The sequence below is a fragment of the Anser anser genome (assembly GCF_964211835.1).
Source record: "Anser anser genome assembly, chromosome: 2".
Lineage (NCBI taxonomy): Eukaryota > Metazoa > Chordata > Aves > Anseriformes > Anatidae > Anser > Anser anser.
This window is the reverse complement of record NC_139721.1, coordinates 148556365-148575469: the sequence shown is the minus strand read 5'-3', so window position 1 is coordinate 148575469 and position 19105 is coordinate 148556365. Positions and strand designations below refer to the sequence as shown.

The following is a 19105-nucleotide window of genomic DNA, read 5'->3' as shown; positions in this document are numbered from 1 at the left end:
CTTGGTCCTTTCAAATTTTGACTTCTGTGTGTCACAGAATCTGAGTAATTAATTAAAGTAGAAGATACAAGTATTGAATCCTATGGAATATGAGAATACAGTTTTGATGTTTATATATATAAACACACACGTGTGTAATGACTTATGGTGGAGGGTAGAAAGCAAATGTGAAGATTGTTGCAGAACTTCAGTTCAAAGTATTATGATACCTCTTATTGGGGAAAATTGTTTTTTTCCATGTGGCACTATCATCTAGAAAAGATTTTAAAGAGGCAATACTTTTGTTTGGGGAAATCTTTGAAATATTACTTTTAGACTTATATTTTGCGTTGTCGCAAAGTGCTACAGCTTTTTTGAGAGTAGAGTCTTCAGCAATACTGAACATCTTATTTTTAAGTGCAGGCTCTCTTGTGCTTCAGTTGTAACAATTCAGATTTTGGAAGAAAACATAGGCCTTCTGTGCACTTAAATATCATGTAGGGAGGGCTTATCATTAAAAAAAAATTGGAATAAACACAAGTGTGTTGACAACTACAGTTGGCTTATGTAAGTTGGAGAGTCTGAGGCTCATTTTTAGTTATCTGTAAAATGATAAAAAGTCAATAGTATGTTCTGAGATACCACCACCCTGTGTAATTCGGCTTTGGGGAAGTGAAGTATACATTGTTTCTGTCACTTCGTGGCTACTGTTGCAGCCAAGAAGCCCTGAAATGAAAGAAAGTAAAATGAAAATTTCCCAGTAGAAAATTTCTTTCAGATTTTTCACAACAGAATATTTTTGTATGTCTTTAGGAAGACTTTGAAAACACCACTTGAGTATGAATTGGAACAAAACCACAGTTGAATAGAAACTTTAATTTTGAATACTTTTTTGTGTATCTGCTTGCTTTGCTTCTGTGACAAATACACAGTGCTAGCTGGAGGATTAATTTATTCTATTAACACTCAAAGTGGTGTGGTGGTTTTTCCTTTCCTCTCTAAATTTATGGTTTTTCTCTAAAAAGGAAGCAAATACTTCTTCCTCTCTTGATTTGGAAAGTTAGAAGCCTTTTTTTTCTAATGTCAGAACTGGACCTTTAAGTTTTACTGTCCTTCTAGCTCTTAGATTTCATTGTTTTAAGTAGATCTCTGCTGTCTTAGTTAAGAGCAGAGAGAATGTGATGCATGAGGAAGCATCTTCTATCCTGATGAAGATGACATTGCCAGTTGAAGTTGCTAATTCTTTGACAGATTATGGGTGGGCTGGAAAAAATACCAGCAACATGATACACTTCAAATCAAGGCAGTTTAGAAAAGGAAATACTTCTCTGGTCTACTTGTACTGTCACCTGGGTTTTCTAATCAGTGTCATCTGTAAGAGCTTATCAGCGCTTGGAAGCACGTAATTCTGTGCTATTTGTGCGGTCTTCAAAATGCACTACATATTTTTCATTATCTCCATAGGCTGAGATTTAATTGACTCCTCCACAATTGTTGGAGGTAGTCCTTAGCTCTGTGCAAATGACTATGTTAGTTCAGCTGCTTTTGGGACTGGGAATAGTTCTGGGCTATTCTGAGCTCCCTGGGGCTAGGAATTTGTGCTCTGCTCCATTCTGAAGTATCAACCAAAGAATGGTAGTAGCAATTCTGCGTTTTGTCCATAGCTCTCTGCCCTAGGATGTACTTACCAAAAAAGAATAAACAGCAGATAATTCATCTTTTGATTATCTAGTTTTCCTCGTATTTATGGAATCATGGGGGAGAGGAATGATGACACTTTTCTTCAAGCTTCCCAGCTTGGACAGTACAGTATATCTGTAGCTCATCATTTCGGTAGGTTAAGGGGAGAATCAAGGTTTTTAAGCTTCACCAGACAGCCTATGGGTTTTGACAAAGGTGTTCTGGATGGTGTCTAAAATTCTACTAACCATTTTTTTATCATCTCACTCGCCACTATTCTTTCCATTTCTCTTTACAAATGCTGTCTTCGTAAGTTGTAATAGTAGGAGGTAAATTTTGGGTCCTGTGGCAGTGAAGTTAATCTTTGTTCGTTACTGATGTAGGAGTAGATTTATAGCAGTTACTCCTTTGCTCTGCAAAGCAGTGGAGATTGGAGTCCTACACGCATAATTTAATGCACTTAAACTACTTAGGGCTGTTTTTGGTGAATTCAGTGCTCCAGAAATAAAACTGGTTCACATTTCTTGATCTGCAAGGCATTGGCCAAATGTATCAAGTCTTTGTTTTGAAAGCATTTTCTTTCATTGTGGTTCCTGTTTAGGATTCTGCCTTGTATTCATTGGATTACACTAGGGGCTTTGACAAAAGTATCTCCGATGTTCATCACTTTAGAATGGACGGAATTATCACTTAAACATTTTTGGATGACTGAGATGATCTGTCCTTTATCTATTCAAGAACAAATGGGCGTATTTTATGTATAGATCTTTTCAGTCTCATGATGAAGTTACAAAAATAATATCCAGTATTTAGAATTTGTAGAAACAGAATTCTCTATGTGCTTTTAAGTTTCTGTCTCAACATCACTGATATGTATTCATGAAACTTTGGGAGCATTTCAATAATCTTAAACAAGAGTACATGCCTGCTTGGTTCTTCTGGAGTATGTAACACTAGGAACATACGAGAGACTGTGGGAGTATGTATGAGATACATATCGACATGGCCTCAAACATTTTATCATTCCAGAAGGTGTTCCGGACGCTCAGTAATTCTCGTACTAGGAAAACGGGATGAAATCGGTTTATGAAAGTAGCCTGGTAGTGCTTGCAAAATGAGATATTTTTTGTTAATATTTTATGAATGCTTTATGAAGGGTATTGCTTTTTCTGAGCTGAGCTCATGTCAGTGACTTCAGAGTTCTGAGTTTTTAATGAGGGAGAGGACTCAGGGGAGTCCTGAGCTAGAAGGTAGGTAGGCTGTCTTCTATTTTTTTCCTTCATCACAGGGGAACAAATTCTGGAAATTGGAGGAAACTGCCATGTTCTGTATTGTCAGTCTTAGGTGGAGAAGTAAGATCAATTCCTCTTTTCAAGGACAAAAAGGTCTCCTGAACTGATAGACCAGGTTCCTGGCTTGATCTGTCTGTAGTTTGCTTGACAAGATGTTGTGGTTTAACCCGGCTGGCAGCTAAACACCACACAGCCGTTCGCTCACCCTCCCCCCTCCCTCTCTGGGATGGGGGGAGAGAAACGGGAAAGTGAAGCCTGTGAGTTGAGATAAAGACGGTTTATTAAGACAGGAAAATAATAATAACAATAATAATAATAATAGTGATAATGGTAATAGTATTAACAATAATAATGTGTAAGAAAACAAGTGATGCACAATGCAATTGCTCACCACCCGCTGACCGATGCCCAGCCTATTCCCGAGCAGCCGGCCCCCCCACCCCGGCCAGCCACCCCTATATATTGTTTAGCATGACGTCAGATGGTATGGAATACCCCTTTGGCCAGTTTGGGTCAGCTGTCCTGGGTCTGTCCCCTCCCAGCTCCTGCTGCACCCCCAGCCTGCTCGCTGGCAGGACAGAGCAAGAAGCCGAAAAGTCCTTGGCCTGGTGTAAACACTGCTCTGCAACAATTAAAACATCAGCATGTTATCAGCGCTCTTCTCATCCTAATCCAAAACATAGCACCCTACCAGCTACTATGAGCTACTTAACTCTGTCCTAACTGGAACCAGGACACAAGAAAATTCCAGCAGACAGCTTGAAGCTCTTACAAATTGGTCTTTAAAAGGAAGGTTTATTTTGCAGAGTGAATCAGATTGGATGCTTAGTAGCTAGATGCCTACTTTCAGTTAAGACATACCTCCCCGATATTTCAAGTTTAACAGCTAGGGAGCCGTTAGTTGCGTCAAAGGTTGTTTTAGCAGCAAACTGCCTCTGTCCTCACTGGTTTGGGGGAGTTCAGTCTTTCCCAGGTTACCCCCTACTGGCAGGTGTTTTTAGAAGTCTCAAATATGTGGGGGTCTTTCCCCCACATACCAGGGATCACGTTATCCCCTTTGGACTTCACATCTGATTTTTGACTGCCCTGTTGCAAAAACTCATATGAACAATTGCAGCCATGTTTATAAAAATGGCATGTTTTGGGAGTGATTACTATATCCACAAGAGTTTGAAATATTCAAGACAGTTTGATCCTTGTAGTGATATGCTAAGGACAGGGTCACAGATTCATCTGGAATTCTTGTGAAAGTAATTTGAATTCCATTTAAATCAAATACTAGCCTGCAAGTGGTTTTGCTTAAGTTGTATGCATCTTAATGTGGAGGTGTTGTGTTGGATACAAGGGATCTGTATCTTTTATGCTACCTTCTTACAGATTGGCCAAGAGACATTCTGTTTTGTCAGCTGAGGATATTTGATACCATTTCTAGAAATACGGGTGATTGTTACAAAATGGGGTCTGTTCTTGAGATTTGCAGGGCAAACATGGTGTTCTTCATTCATGTTTTCTCTATGCTTTATGCTAGTAATTGTGTGTCTGCACACATTTCAGATGTGGAAGGGGTGTCCAAACAAAATCATTGGATATTCTCCTCTTCTTTTTAAGTTACTTATTTTTAAAATCTTATTTTTTAAGTTACTTATTTTTAAAATCCTGAATGGGGAATTGGGAGTTATCTTTGTTATTTTTCTTTGTATTTTTCTTTTTTTACTGATATAAACTTGTGGTATTGTGTCCTGACAGCTAGCTCTTGATATGTGGAGAAAATTAATGATTGAGCCACTACAGGCCATCCTTATTCGGATGCTCCTCCGAGAAATCAAAAAGTGAGTCCTTATTTTTTTGCTTTTACACAGTGGTGTGGTATTATCAATACTACTGATACAGTGGGGGTATTATCGTACTACTTTCTTTCGAAAAGTCTAAGCACTTTGACCAAACTGGTTTATGATTTAATTGAAGATATGTTCTTGCCTGATAATGCTATTCTATCAGTTTTTATAAATGTAGCTATATGATTGCTGTTTGTGTATGTGGAAGAGGACTGAGAAGAAAGAAAACTTCATTTACTGTAACCAAAGTGTAATGATTTTTTTCTGTTTCAGCAACCTGTCTTAATAATAATGTGATGGGGGAATAGCTGGGATAATTCTCCAGGGCCCAAAGGATGTCTTTTGCCTTTTTCTCCATCTTATGCTGACTGCTTATGGTTTCTGTGCTGTCAGTAAACATAAGGTCTTATGCACGGATTTGCCAAAGACAGAAAAGCTACATTGCTTTGCCTGGGATTCAAAACAAATTCTTGCTTATCCGCAGCATCTGGGTTTCTGTTGCTCAGATGAGTGACTTTATTTAATGTTCTTGGTGATTTACATTAATTGTGAAATGGAAATAATTATTTTTGGACTTCAAGGGAATTTGTTTTATTTCGGAATCTTTGTTCCTTGACGTCCTTGGTAATTCCATGGTAGATATGGTTGTAGTATCCCCATTAAGTTGTTAGGGCTTGTTAAGTTTTTTGATTTAAAACCTTTGTACTATTTAGCTCCTGTAAGATCTTTTTATTTATAAATAACCAGAAATTTTGAAATCAACTACAGATGCTGTGTGTAGTTTTAAGTTCTATCAGTTTCTACACTTTTACTGCTAGTTACGGTAGTTCTGGGGTTGCCTAATGACTGGGATTTTTTAAGGAATTGCATGCCTCAGTGACTCAGGTGACTAGGCTAATGATATAAACTGAAAGAATGAGCTAATTTGGCAGATTGAGATACCTTAGAATGCAGACTTGGTCAGGCAAAAAGCTGTATCCATAAAGCATTGGAAGACTGATTTCAGTATTAATGTTTTTATTTTTTTCCTTTCTGAATTACATTTCTGAAGACTCAATAACTGGCAGGATGTTTCTCTCAGATGGTATTTCTGAAGCCAGGACCTATTCGCTTTTGGTTGTTGAACTGTGCTTTCTTTGTAGCCAGTGCTTATGTGGCTTCTTTCATATGTTTACCATAACAATTGTACTATGGGTTTATATTTACTAAATGAAGATTCCCTAATTCATGGTGAATAAAATTCTGCCTTTTTACATCAAGCACAGTGACGCTGAATGCTTGTTTTGGTCAATCTGTATATTTCACTTAGTGGTGGAAGCAGAAATCTGTGTTAAAATCTTTTTAAACAAACATCTGATGCTGCTTAAAAGTAATGGTATATATTTACCTTGAGGCTAACTGTGGACCTTGCAAGGATGTTTAGGTCATTAGCTTCACAGGATGTTAGATCTTGAGACTGTAACATACTAATGTTATTTGTTAAACATTTTAAATGCAGCTTGAGTAATTGTCTACAATAGTTGGGTCTGTAATTCCACCCCCCCACACACACACCTTTTTTTCTAAAAATATCCATCTAACTATCCATATTAATTTTGTTCTAGTCATTTTTGATCTGTATATTATGTAATGAACTGTATAAGACAACTTAGTATTACAGCTGTTCTTCCTGATACCGTGAAAGGGGGGGATTGCTATTTGTATTCTGAAGATCGTCTTTGCATGTAACTGTAGTGCTGTTACTGTTCTTTGCTATTAGTCCACTGGCTGAGGCATGTTGCAAGAGGCAATTTCGAAGTCTTTGTTGCAAATGGCTGTTAAATGTCTTTTAGTGTTGACTTCAGCAAATCAGGGATTAATGTTTTTAAAGAAATGGATATCAATAAAGTGCATCTATCAGAGGCACAAGAATATGCATGATTGTTATCTAAAATAAATAATAAAGTTAATAAAATTACTAATATATATACTTAAACTTATCCATCAGATGTCTTTAGTGTAGTACTTAAACATGCATGATTTAATTTATTAAAATTTATTTTACAGAGAAAATACAATTTAAATAGATGGACAGTTGAGCTTCTCATAACCAGAAGATTTTGCATAGAATACAACAATACACAGAGTTAATAACCAACGAAGTAGTCAAATGGCTGTATATAGAAGTATGTTTTAACTATATCTTTATTGTACCAGAAAAGATATGGAGAGCAAAGCCACAAGTTTTGCTTTCTGTTTTTATGAATGTATTGAACTGGAATTTAAAGGGAAAAAAACAAAACACAAACTGACTAAATTCTTACACACACCTGCTTTTTTAGAAGCTATAAACTTTTACAATACCCATTAAAATAAATTAAAATTAAACACTCAGGGCATGTGAAAATGAAGAAGCACAAGTAGTGATTTGTGGTTCAACAGAACAAGGTCTAGTTTTAATATTTCTATGGATTGGCATGATGAATCAGTTCAGCAAAGACTTAGATGAGTGCCAAAGCAGTGCAAGAGGGACCCAGAAGCCTGTGACGAAGCAAAAGGGAGTAGTATTAGCCCCCTTGAACAGCAGAGAATTGTTAAAGCACTTAAGCTAGTCTTGTCTGACTGCACTTCTCTTAATACAGTTCTCTTAATACAGAGTTCTGAATATAACACACTTTCTTCCCCCTCCCTCTAGCCCAAGCACTCCTTCTGCAAGGCAAGCTGAATATCAACTTACGCATTTTTGTTTCAACACAACAGGAAGCCGACAAGATCTCGAATTGTGAGAAAATTCATCTCTGAAATTCTTAAATAATTTGGAAATTATGCAGGTGCTAGCTCAAATGTTGGTGTGATTAGCACAGACTAACCAGGAGATGCTTCTCTACTAAACTCAACTAACGCTTTTTAACTAACTGAACCTATTTCTCTCTAAGCTGATACAAATAATGTATCATTTGAAAGAAAATCTATTAGAAGTTAATAATTTCTTTTAAAGTGTTCCAAACAGGCTCTTCTGGTTCATGGCACATTCTGTAGTTTTAGATAGGCCATCAGTCTGACACAGCAGAACACTTGAATAATGGAATCTTCTTTTAATGAATATAGGATTTATTATTGTATGTTGACCTTTAAATATGTTCAGTATGGATATAATAGTACACTGTACAGTATGTGTTAAACTTCTACTGTTAGTTTTAGTCTTAAGGCTAAAGATGGAGTTAATAAAACAGCACAATTTCCTTGAGCTTTTGCTTTGTAGTTTTCTCCATTGATTTTGAAAAAGGGGACCATATCAGCAGCAGAATTGGAGGAGCTTTTCTTTCTGGTGCTTTATATTTTAGGTTGATTTTCCCCACCAAACATTATTCTTTCATTCTTTTCCATCCTCCCACAATGTCTTGTGACATCCCTACTTCACACTGCGTGGCAGCTGCTTCTGTAAAAATTCGCATCCGTACTGCCTGCTGGCTACCACTACACAGAAACTATGCAGCATAAACATCCACCTCCTGGGTCACCAGTTTGTCTCATTCGAGTTCAGTACACACTCATTACTGCAACTGTTATAACAATAAAACTTGAAACTTCTGTAACAACTGAGACTTCTATCAAGTTTTGTTGAAACTACCCATTTGTTCTGTAAGTTTTCTTGAGGAGTTCAATAACTGTAAATAAAAACCTGAAGATGCTACCCAACTGACAAGAATGATACTTTGGAGACACATGCTGCTTGTCTGGGAAACTGTGTGGCTGAAAATAGGTTCATCTGAAAGACAGGTTCATAATGAAGTTTATAACACAGTTCTGTCAATAAATTTTGCGACAACTTTGCTGTAGATGTATAGTGCTCACACACAGAGGAAACCTAGGTTAAACTGCTTAAAATTCTTTGAGTGTGGGGGAAAAGAATGGGGAGTGTTGGCATCTGTTAAGTACTTCTTGGCAATCGTTCTATTTTTTTTTTACTGCGTTATAACGTGATCTTAGTTAAACAATTAAAACTACAAAATTCTGAAGGAAAACTGCACAATTTTGAAGGCCTTGAAATCAGGTGAATCTAGCAGTGTGTAATTTTCCTGATACTAAGAATTTTGTTCCAAGTTTATCATTTGATTGGCAACCCCATCCTCACTACCATCCTATTCAACAGCAGATCATCAATTCTTACTTTTTTTATTGTGTACACCCAGCTACCCCCATGGAAGGCCAGCTCTGCGTTGCGATCCTTTTCCTCTATTGCCTTTATGCTGTATGGCCTCTGTGTCTAAAGCCTGTCTTCTCCCTTGCAGCCCAGGCAAGAAGCTGCATCTGCTACCGTTTTTTATTAATTTTATTAAAAAACACAAAACTTTTTCTGATGGTACATTGTCCTTTGAATTCCCTTGTCCTGATCTTTTCCTGCCTCTTCTTCTCCAGCATCTACATGAGCTAAGGTCTGTGAAGTGGCCTGTGAATTGAGCAGCGGGGAGCTGGTTCTTACTCAGTTACAGTGCTGTATCACCCCTGGCTTTCCAGGTCCAGAAACCTGCATGCTGGAGGCAGGTTGCACCATCTCTTGGCAGAGCCCAGCTGTCCAACATGTTTAACTTCTGGTCCCATAGCTTCCTGCACTCGGTGACATTGTTCTGTGTTCAGAGCTCATGCATTGTGCAGCCTTACTGTGCTGCCTGCCACCTCCTGGACGGAACTGCTTCCAGGTCGTGGTCTAGTGTTACACTTCTCTTCTGTGAGGTGCTGCCACCTATGCATCACGTAACCAGACTTAGTAGAGGAGTATTGGAAAGAACGTGGGATGTGATTACATGTACCCTAAAGCAGACCTCTTGTGCTGGTTCAGCTGCCAGAACCAAAGGAAACCTTCCTATCCCCCCAGGGAAAGAAAATTCTTTCTAGTCATCATGAGCTTAAATCTAAGGATCTTAGGATGCGGTGGTATGTAGGAGCAATACACGTAATCAGTAATGTGAACATAGGAATATGGTGTGGTGTGTGTAACGCAATAACTGCTGCTGTGGCTGCCCTGTTAAACCTCTCTAGGATGCTTCTCATGGGCATCCTCTGTATTTTTTTCATCAATTCTAAAATAAAGGCAAGGAAAGATGATTTCTCCATCGTTCCACCTGCAGCCTAGATGTGTGTATGTTAATGTTTGGATTTGAAGTGTTTATGCTGGCTTTGCTTTTTTCCCCCCTTTTAATTTTTAAGTCATTCCTGTGACTGACTCTCCTGAGCCAACAACAGTTTCCAATAGAGAACTGATTTTCTCTTTCAGTGCAGTCTCAGTAAAGTTCTTATATCTACAACTATATATCTGTATATATGTATTCAAAAATGGAAAGCATTTGAAATTACAGCTTTGGATGTTTGGCTGTAAATATACTTTTTTAAAAGTGGTATTTTAATCCTATCTACAAGTAGGAGTTAAGGAATATTTTTTTTTTTTTGGCAAAGTATATGCGAAAGGTAGTCTTTTTTAGAACAGTTCATGTTTCAGGAGTACCTCTGCTGCTCTGAGTGGGTCTGTTATTTCCAGTCTTTGCAAAGGAATGATCACTGCTAATTGCAGTGCAAAACACTTTTTTTTTATTACTTTCGTTTTCAACTGAATGGAACTAAAGGGTATATTTACTTTATTTGAGCCCACTCGCTTGAAGCTAAGAAATTGACTGGAAAATGCAAGGTTTTCTTTTCCAACATATGAGTAAAGATTGTGCCAAGTACATTATTTGTTCTACTTGACATCTGCATGTTGATTGAATAGCAAATATTCTGAAAAGCACATACTAGGCTTCTTGGTGTGATGTTGGCAAAAATGATTCTAATGGCAGAGACGGTAGTGTGAAAGTGATCTGTTCAATGAAGGCTATAGATACAAGGTGGAGCTTGATGTAACTTTTAAAGTTCTTGCTTAGACTACGTAGTTTGGAATACTTAAATCCTTAACAAATATTTGGAAGTTTCACGTTCTGCAAATGCTTGTGAATAGTTTATGAATTGCCACTTCAACAATTTAAACATACAGGAGAGAAGAAACAGCGTATTTATTTATTTTGAGATTAATCCTATTCTTTTTTTGGCCAATTTAAGCAGAGGAATTTACTAGAAAATGTTTTCATCTAATACAAAGTTATTTCATTAGGCTATCGGATTCGTTACACCTAGATATCTCCATTCTCATTAATGTTTGTTTTGACTGTTTCAGTGATCGCTGTGGAGAAGACCCAAACCAGAAAGTAATCCATGGGGTTATTAACTCCTTTGTTCATGTTGAACAGTATAAGAAAAAATTCCCCCTAAAGGTAGATACACATTTCTGATTTATATTCTGAATTGTGAACATTAGTCTAGTATATGCATTATTTGCACTTAAAAAAAAAATCTCCCTTTTAGTTTTATCAGGAAATTTTTGAGTGTCCTTTTCTGAATGAAACAGGGGAGTATTATAAACAAGAAGCTTCAAATTTATTGCAAGAGTCAAATTGCTCACAATACATGGAGAAGGTAAGAGATTATTTTGTACATGTGCAGTAACCGAAATACAAGATTACCAATTTATAAATGATTCATGTGTTCCTGTTCTGTTCCATATTTGTTCTTTCTTGTGCTTTATTACAGTTTGAGATTATTCTGATGGCATGCTTTATCTGAATATAGATTAAAAACTTTGCCTAGATAAATTATTTTGAAGCTAGCAATCTATAATAAATGATAAACCAATTGCATGAAAAGTACAAATAAATACAGATATTTAAAAAGCAGCAGGTTGATCCTTATTGCTTCCTCACTTTTTTGTTTTCCTTCTGTTTTTCATAAAAGCACTTCATCTGTAAGATGAGAGTTTTAGCAGTGTAATGTTTAGGGAAGACTATATGGTGGAGTAGTTACAGAGCATTTTTTAAAGATTATATATTCTGAAGTAGGTCTAATTTTGTTTTGCGGTTTATGAAGTCAAGTTTTGGTACCTGTACCTTGGTTGAGAAGGCAGAGATTAATATAAGACTAAGAATCAGTCCTTGATGCCGTGCTTTTCACAGTAACAAGATGGAAAAGTTGAAGACAAGGCTGGGAGATTGGTTATAACTGTAGGAAGCATAAAGTAATGGTTGAACACCTGAGGTGAAATTCAGGGAAAGGCTAAGGCTTCAACTGAACTGCAAGAAATGCAGATTTATCTTGCTTATCATTAGTGCTCTGCAGCTGTGCTAGTCTCCCTAGCATCCCCTCATTCACCGGTTATAAATACTTTTATGTCAGTATTCATGACTTCTTTTATGGTAATACCTGTTTCATTCATTGAGATTGTAAAGAGAGTTCTTCTGAATAGCTCAGGTGTAGATCTATACATGTTGTATGTATACATATTTACATACAAACAAATGGGTTTAGAACAGAAATTTGATTTTTATATTTATATATGTATATTATATTCATACTTTCTCAGAAGGAATAAGAAGTGTAGTAGGAGAAATTGGTCACAAAGTCAAAGGAAGAAGAAATTTTGAGGACTATTGAATGCTATTAGATTTCTAGTAGTGACTGAGAAATAGAAGATTATGTTAATTCAGTAACTGCCTGATTCAAATCAGCAAATTCAATTATTCAGCATCTTGGGCGAGTTTACCTTTTGGTTACTCGATTCTGTCTCTTATTCTATGTATTTATACTATTGTATATTCATGGATCTAGGCTGTTTGTTAGTATTTCATTTGCTCTCAGTTTGAAAACTTGTCTGTAGGTTTTAGGTAGATTAAAAGATGAAGAGATGCGGTGTCGGAAATATTTGCATCCCAGCTCATATGGCAAAGTGATTCATGAATGCCAACAGAGAATGGTAGCAGATCACTTGCAGTTTCTACATGCAGAATGTCACAATATTATCAGACAAGAGAAAAGAAGTGGTAAGACTCACTGATCTCAAAAAGCATGAAGTGTTTTTTATTTTATTAATTTAGCATTGAGATTTATTATTTTTATTTAGTGACCTTTGATGCGCGTAAGCATTTTCAGCTAATATATATTACTCATCTAGAAAGCTCAATTAAATTCCAAAAGAGATTTTTCTTTTACCTTTCAAGTTGTCATTGTTCTTCCAAATATACAGTCTAAACCTTCTTTTGCATTTTACTTTTAACAGTCCTTCTTTTGGCCAAAACTCTCCCTTTCCTTGTCTTAGTCAGCTTAAAAACACACTGAAGTCTTTTGTCCTATAGAATTAATCATATTTTATGCTTGTGTTTTCATTTGTAAACCAATGGCTCTGTCTTTACAGATTTCTTCATCTTCATTTGACGGGTCAGGATTATAAAACATTTTGGCTTCTTTCCATAGCCACTTTTTATTGTCCTGAATTTTGTGATCTCCCCTCCCAAATCCTTTTTTACAGAAGCAGATGTTCTTACATTTATATTCCCTGCCTGCCTTTTTTTTTTAAAGAAAAAAAAAAAAGCTTCCTGATGACTACACGCCTTTTACCCTTGAAAGAATAGTTATTCTTGCATGGAGGATTGTATCTATTATGTGAAACAAATTATTTTTCACAGACAGAATGTATTTAATACTAGTGATAAATTTCCAAAGAGTTTTTGCACAATTGATCATGGCTTGGATTTTTTTTTTTTTTTTTTTTTACATAAATTTAATAAAGCCAGCCACTGCTTATTTTCTTACCTGAGAAAAATCTCAAGCCACCGTTGAAGGAAAACAATGTCAAGAAGACATCAAAACTGATCTTAGTCAGCTGCTGCTAAGGGAGACTTAGGGAGGCAGAGGATTAAAAATAAACTAGCACAATAATTTTCTTTACCAGGCTACCTGTTCTTTTGGAGTCTATCCTAGATACGCACTATTGGAAGAGTAATGTAGTCCCAATGGCAGTACTCAGTAAATGCTGATACTAGCCCTGCTCTTTCCTTTTCTTCTTTTGTCGGCGATTCAGTGTATGTTAAATATTTTTTTCAAAACGGTTGGTCCTGTTTCAGTGTTTGAAAGTTGTGTGTGAAATTATGATACTATATTAAGTGTTGATTTTTAGTGTTTCTAAGCATATTCTATAAAAATGTATCTCTGTTACAGACATGGCAAATATGTATACTCTCCTTCGTGCTGTGTCAAGTGGTTTACCTCATATGATTCAGGAACTACAAAACCATATCCATGATGAGGGCCTTAGAGCAACCAGCAATCTTTCTCAGGAAAATGTGAGTTTCCTTAGGCAGCTGAAATTACCTATTTGATTGACATTCCTAATGAAATGTTTACCCTTTTCTTTTTAGTATATTATGTTTCTTTAATTTTGTTTATATGAAATTGGGTTGGAACTTTATGGATAAATTGTAGTTTCCAATCAGCAATCTTAGCTGTACAACACATATCTATCCTGAGAGTTGATTGTTGTGATCTAACCAGAGCAACTACAGATAGATATTTTTCATTGTTGCTTGTTTAATGCTGTCATGGCAAGTAGGTCATTTTGTTGTATGTGGTTTTTTGTGTCGTCTTTTGTTTTATTTTTTTCCCTGACATTTGCTGTTCTCATATATTAGTAACCAGTGATACCATTTAGTTTAACGATGTGTTATTTGTAAAGACTCAACATCCTGTCCTGCTTTGGTGTGGTGTTTTTCACTAATAATTTTGTAGTTTCATGTTTGTATGTGACGTTTGAAAATACTGTAGCTTAATTGCTCTACTGAAGTGTTTTTGTTTAAATTTTTTTTCAACTTATGTGTATTTAAATTACTGAAATCAATTTTTGTTCCTTGAACATTGCTGTTCAGAAGAGAAAAAAAAATGCCACATGGAAGCTCTTTTGTACATTTATACATCTTGCTGTCTAGATCTGTGCTCAGTGTAGGACAGTGACTTTAGCCATCCAGTACTTCTGTCTATAAAAATACAGAGACATGGGCTGTTGTAAACTAACTTCTGTTGACTGCACAGGAGTCTGCTTACTCCTCATAGCTCCTCTGTACCTTCAGAAAACTGACTGAAGTATTTAGTAGCACATTTTGCTTTCAAAAAATAAAGTTTACCAAGTCTATTCTTTCAAGCTAATAGTGTCTCCATAGTGAAATCAATGCAGACCCATGAGGGTGATGAAAATTCACAGCCTTACGTAGGTAAACTCAAAACGTGAAATACTTGGCTCCACTATGGTGGAGTGCTTTGGCATCAACACGTTTCTGCTGTGTGACCTGATAATGCACTTGGGGAGTCAAGTGACATGGTGAGTGCATTGCACACTCTTACATTGCAGCCTGCTATATTATCTGTGTGGGGGCTCCTTGAATTCACATTAGCTGGTTCCACACAAAATATTTTGCTGAAATGTGGCACGCTAAATTTGATTGGTAACTGTTCTTCTATGTAGGAAAGTTCAAACGTCTCATCCAGCTTTCTGTCTTCAGAGTCAGTAGAAGAAACAGTTTCCTTATTTCAGTGGATTTTCCCCTTGATTTCTGTATTTGCATATTAGCGTTAACAATTTCTGAAAATGCTTATAAATTATGTTAGGTTGTTATGGAAAAGATTAGACAGCATCGGAGCAGTATAGACTCAAATGTGTGATTGACTCTAAATGTAGCCATAGACTTTTTAATTTGAAAACATGCTCAAGCACTCTAGTACAAGAGTATGACTGCAGAAGCAATCCTCTCAAAGACTTAATTATTAGTGATTTTAACTTTTTATCAGAAAGAATAATTAGAAAAAAATGTACAACTAATGTAGATATAATTATGTTTGTGTGTAAATAATAACCCTTTTCTTAATAACTTGCTTTCTGTTTTATCTCCTTTTTAGATGCCAACTCAGTTTGTGGAGTCAGTTTTGGAAGTGCATAGTAAATTTGTTCAACTTATCAACACAGTTTTGAATGGTGATCAACACTTTATGAGTGCCCTTGACAAGGTAATTTTAACCTATCAAGTTTAAAAAAAAAAAGCATTGGAAATCAATGTGGAACCCTGTTTCAGGTTCATGAGAATTCTTCAGGGCATCAGCACATTTATTGATAGAATTCTCATGTAGTTTTTCTAGTTTAGAAATGCAATGATATGAAAGAAATTCTAGTACTGGGGAAAAAAATAGATATGTACAAAGAAAAACATGGTAATACTTAAAATTTTACTGAAAGGAAGCCTTTTAAGCAAAAATCAAAACACAAAAATGGAGCTGACCCATTTAATATAAGTTTAAGGTAATGAATAGACAAATTGTGTGTTGCAAGAGGTTTGGCAACTCAGCAAAAGGTTTTCTACTCAGCACTGGTGAGGCCTTATCTGGAGTACAGTGTCCAGTTCTGGGCCCCCCAGTACAAGAGAGACATGGAAAGAGTCCAACAGGGAGCCACTGAGATGCTGAAGGGACTGGAGCGCCTCTCCTGTGAGGAGAGGCTGAGGGAGCTGGGACCGCTCAGCCTGGAGAAGAGAGGGCTCTGGGGGATCTTGTCAACATCTATAAATACCTGAAAGGAGGGTGCAAACAGAATGGAGCCAGGCTCTTTTCTGTGGTGCCCAGAGGCAGGACAAAAGGCAATGGGCACAAAGTGGCCCACAGGAGGCTCCATCTGAACACCAGAAGCCCTTCTGTGCTCCGTGCAGGTGATGGAACACTGGAATGGGACCCCAGAGAGGCTGTGGAGTCTTCTTTCTTGGAGACCTTCAAAAGCTGTGTAGACGTGGTCCTGGGCACTATGCTCTAGGTGGCTCTGTTCATGCAGGGGGTTTCAACCAGATGACCTCCAAAGGTCCATTCCAACCCTAACCATTCTGTGATAACTCTTAGATGCATTTGAACTTGAATTTGCTTCCACTTAAACTCTGAATGCTGATAGTCTTACTTACAGAGCAGCTTTGTTTAGATTTTTTGCAAGCTGACTACAAAGAATATCTGGAAAATAATATCACTTCAATCACTGGTCACAGTAACATTTTCTAGGAGACAACTACATTTGAATTTAAATAAGCATTTTTAAGTAAAGCTGCTTGACATCCTTTTTTGTGGAATGCATACCTATGAAAATATTTAAGATAACACTCCAAAGTGTTATACATTTAGTTTCTAATAATAATAATAATTTAATTCTGCAAAACATGCCTGGGCTCTTGCGAGACTGGGTGGTTCCTTCTCAGAGAAGAACATTTGATCTTATCCATTTGTTAATATCCCACTCTTAGAGATACATCATTGTATCTTTTTTCCTGGAGAGTGAATGTAATGCTTTCCTATCTATAGTTTTAAGTCATAAGATGCATGCATACATTTCATTACTCTTTTTTCTGGTGTTTATAGTATTCGGAGTTTGTAGTTAGTCTTATTCAAAGCTTTAGATAAGTTTCAGCCAAGGTTAGTCTGGAAAAACGTAGGGACAAAGATATCAATAATACAATTGATAGGTAACCATCTGTCTTTGTGATACTTAGAAATTAATTATTTAGTATTTTAAAACAAATGCTTATTTCAGTACCATGCTGCATCTCAAGTGCAACTAAAGTCATCTACCAGAAGGTGGAGTAAAAGGAGACTGACAGCTACTTTTACTGGTACCTAGGCAGTGTACTTTTTCCTGAAACACTTCGGTTCGTCACTTCAGTGATCTTTTTTACAACAGATATTTAAAATCTTAATCTGTTGCCAATTTTCATGGTCAGTATCAAAATTGCTGTTGTTTCCTCCAGTATTATTACAAAAGAGTGCTCCAAGCTTCAGATTTCCATATTTCTTGTCAAATAGTGAATTCCTTTGTCATAGGGATTTTAGGGACCTATTGTCAAATACTGGAATATTGAGGCATTGTACAAAAAGTCGTTTGTCAGTTCTTCTTAATAATAATAATAATTATTATTATTATTATATTTTCTGCATAGGTTCATTTGAGCATTAATTTTTTGTAACATGATATAGCAACTCAAGGAAGTAATTTCATGGACTCTTGCTAGTTTAAGTCTTACTGAATTTTGAACCTAAAGTCACAAACAGATTAAATTCCTAGAAACTATGGTTATGCAATATTTTTAGGCCAGTATTAATTTAAAATGTTAATTCAAATTTGATGGCTTATAAACTAATCTCAATGAATCTGGTATCTTTATCGTGCAATTTCCAATTCCAAACTGCCATTTATCTCCTTCCTTTCTATTTCCTCATATCCTTCTTCAGCTAGCATGTTTTTTGTATCGCCCTGCTTCAAATTTCCACATAATCTCTCTCAACAGTATTTTTTTAATTTTCTTTAGTCTAACAAAAATCTGAAAACCAAAATAGTTTTCTTTCTTACTGCGTACCAAGTATGTTCTTCAAATCAAGCTGTGTTGTCTTGTAAGCTACTGTTGATGTGCTGCTGCTCAAATCTGCTTTATCAGCTTTCCTTAGTTTCTTTCCAATACTTATTGCTGTATACCAAAACCTTCATACTTCAGTGCTTAAGTTTCTAATTAACTTAAACGAAGGAGAGAAACTTAATTCTCTCTCCTGCTTTTTGAAATTAACTCCTATTCCTCTACTTTTTGCACTTCAACTCAAATTAAAAATTAAATTTGCAAGTCAACTCAACTTTAAAATATTCAACAAATTCTCACAGAGCAGTAATCCAAATCCTTTTATTCATTGTTACTTTTGAGTTTCATAGGCTCTTGGATGGTCTGTACCTGAATATTTTTTTAATTACTTTAAAATTCATAACAGAAAAAGTTTCAAGTAATTTCCATTTTATGTCTTTGCTCTGTGTTCCTATGTAGGCTTTGACATCAGTAGTTAACTATAGGGAGCCCAAGTCGATCTGCAAAGCACCTGAGTTGGTAAGTGATAAGTATTATTGTAGAATGTAATAATACTTCTTTATAACTATCAAACGAATTAGCATAGGGACCATCACATGAATATCCATTTCTCTAAGTCAGCCTCAGGTGTGTATGTCAGTAGTGGTTACTTAACCCCCCCTCACATTTTGGGGGTATGCAAAAAATGGTGCAGTTATAATTTTTGATACAGAATTTGTGGTTTTGGTGTGTGTAGTTGGTATCTTTTACCTGTGAATACAGCCCTTATAATAGAACATGAGACTATGGACTGTGAATTACTTCATGTTTTAACCTTCATGTAGAATTTAAGAGTACTTTGGTATACATTTGTTCTCAAGCTTGACAAGTAGGTTTGGGTTTCTCTTTTTTTAACTTGAGCTGGCCAAATACTGTGACAACTTGTTGAAGAAGTCAGCGAAGGGAATGACAGAGAATGAAGTAGAAGACAAACTTACAAGTTTCATTACCGTGTTCAAATACATAGATGACAAAGATGTATTCCAAAAGGTAACTTTTGATATTCAAATTTAAACTATAC

The 19105-nt window shown here is 36.2% G+C and overlaps 2 protein-coding genes across 6 annotated transcripts in view; one reads left to right on the top strand and one right to left on the bottom strand.

The window, feature by feature from the left end:
* Positions 1 to 3364, bottom strand: part of CREM (cAMP responsive element modulator) — a 65191-nt gene extending 61827 nt beyond the window's left edge. The window contains exon 1 of the mRNA XM_083827350.1: positions 3343 to 3364. The gene's annotated coding sequence lies outside the window, so the exon portion shown is untranslated. The remainder of the gene's footprint in view (positions 1 to 3342) is intronic.
* CUL2 (cullin 2) overlaps positions 1 to 19105 on the top strand; it is a 49881-nt gene that overhangs the window by 17774 nt on the left and 13002 nt on the right. For 3 of the 5 annotated variants that reach the window (XM_083827332.1, XM_083827333.1, XM_083827334.1), the window contains exons 6-14: positions 4698 to 4780; positions 7461 to 7547; positions 10971 to 11067; positions 11159 to 11269; positions 12504 to 12666; positions 13841 to 13965; positions 15569 to 15676; positions 18505 to 18564; positions 18946 to 19074. In XM_083827332.1, coding sequence (XP_083683458.1) covers positions 4698 to 4780; positions 7461 to 7547; positions 10971 to 11067; positions 11159 to 11269; positions 12504 to 12666; positions 13841 to 13965; positions 15569 to 15676; positions 18505 to 18564; positions 18946 to 19074 — 963 coding nt within the window. The remainder of the gene's footprint in view (positions 1 to 4697; positions 4781 to 7460; positions 7548 to 10970; positions 11068 to 11158; positions 11270 to 12503; positions 12667 to 13840; positions 13966 to 15568; positions 15677 to 18504; positions 18565 to 18945; positions 19075 to 19105) is intronic. The other 2 variants (XM_083827335.1, XM_083827336.1) reach the window with 1 other exon arrangement.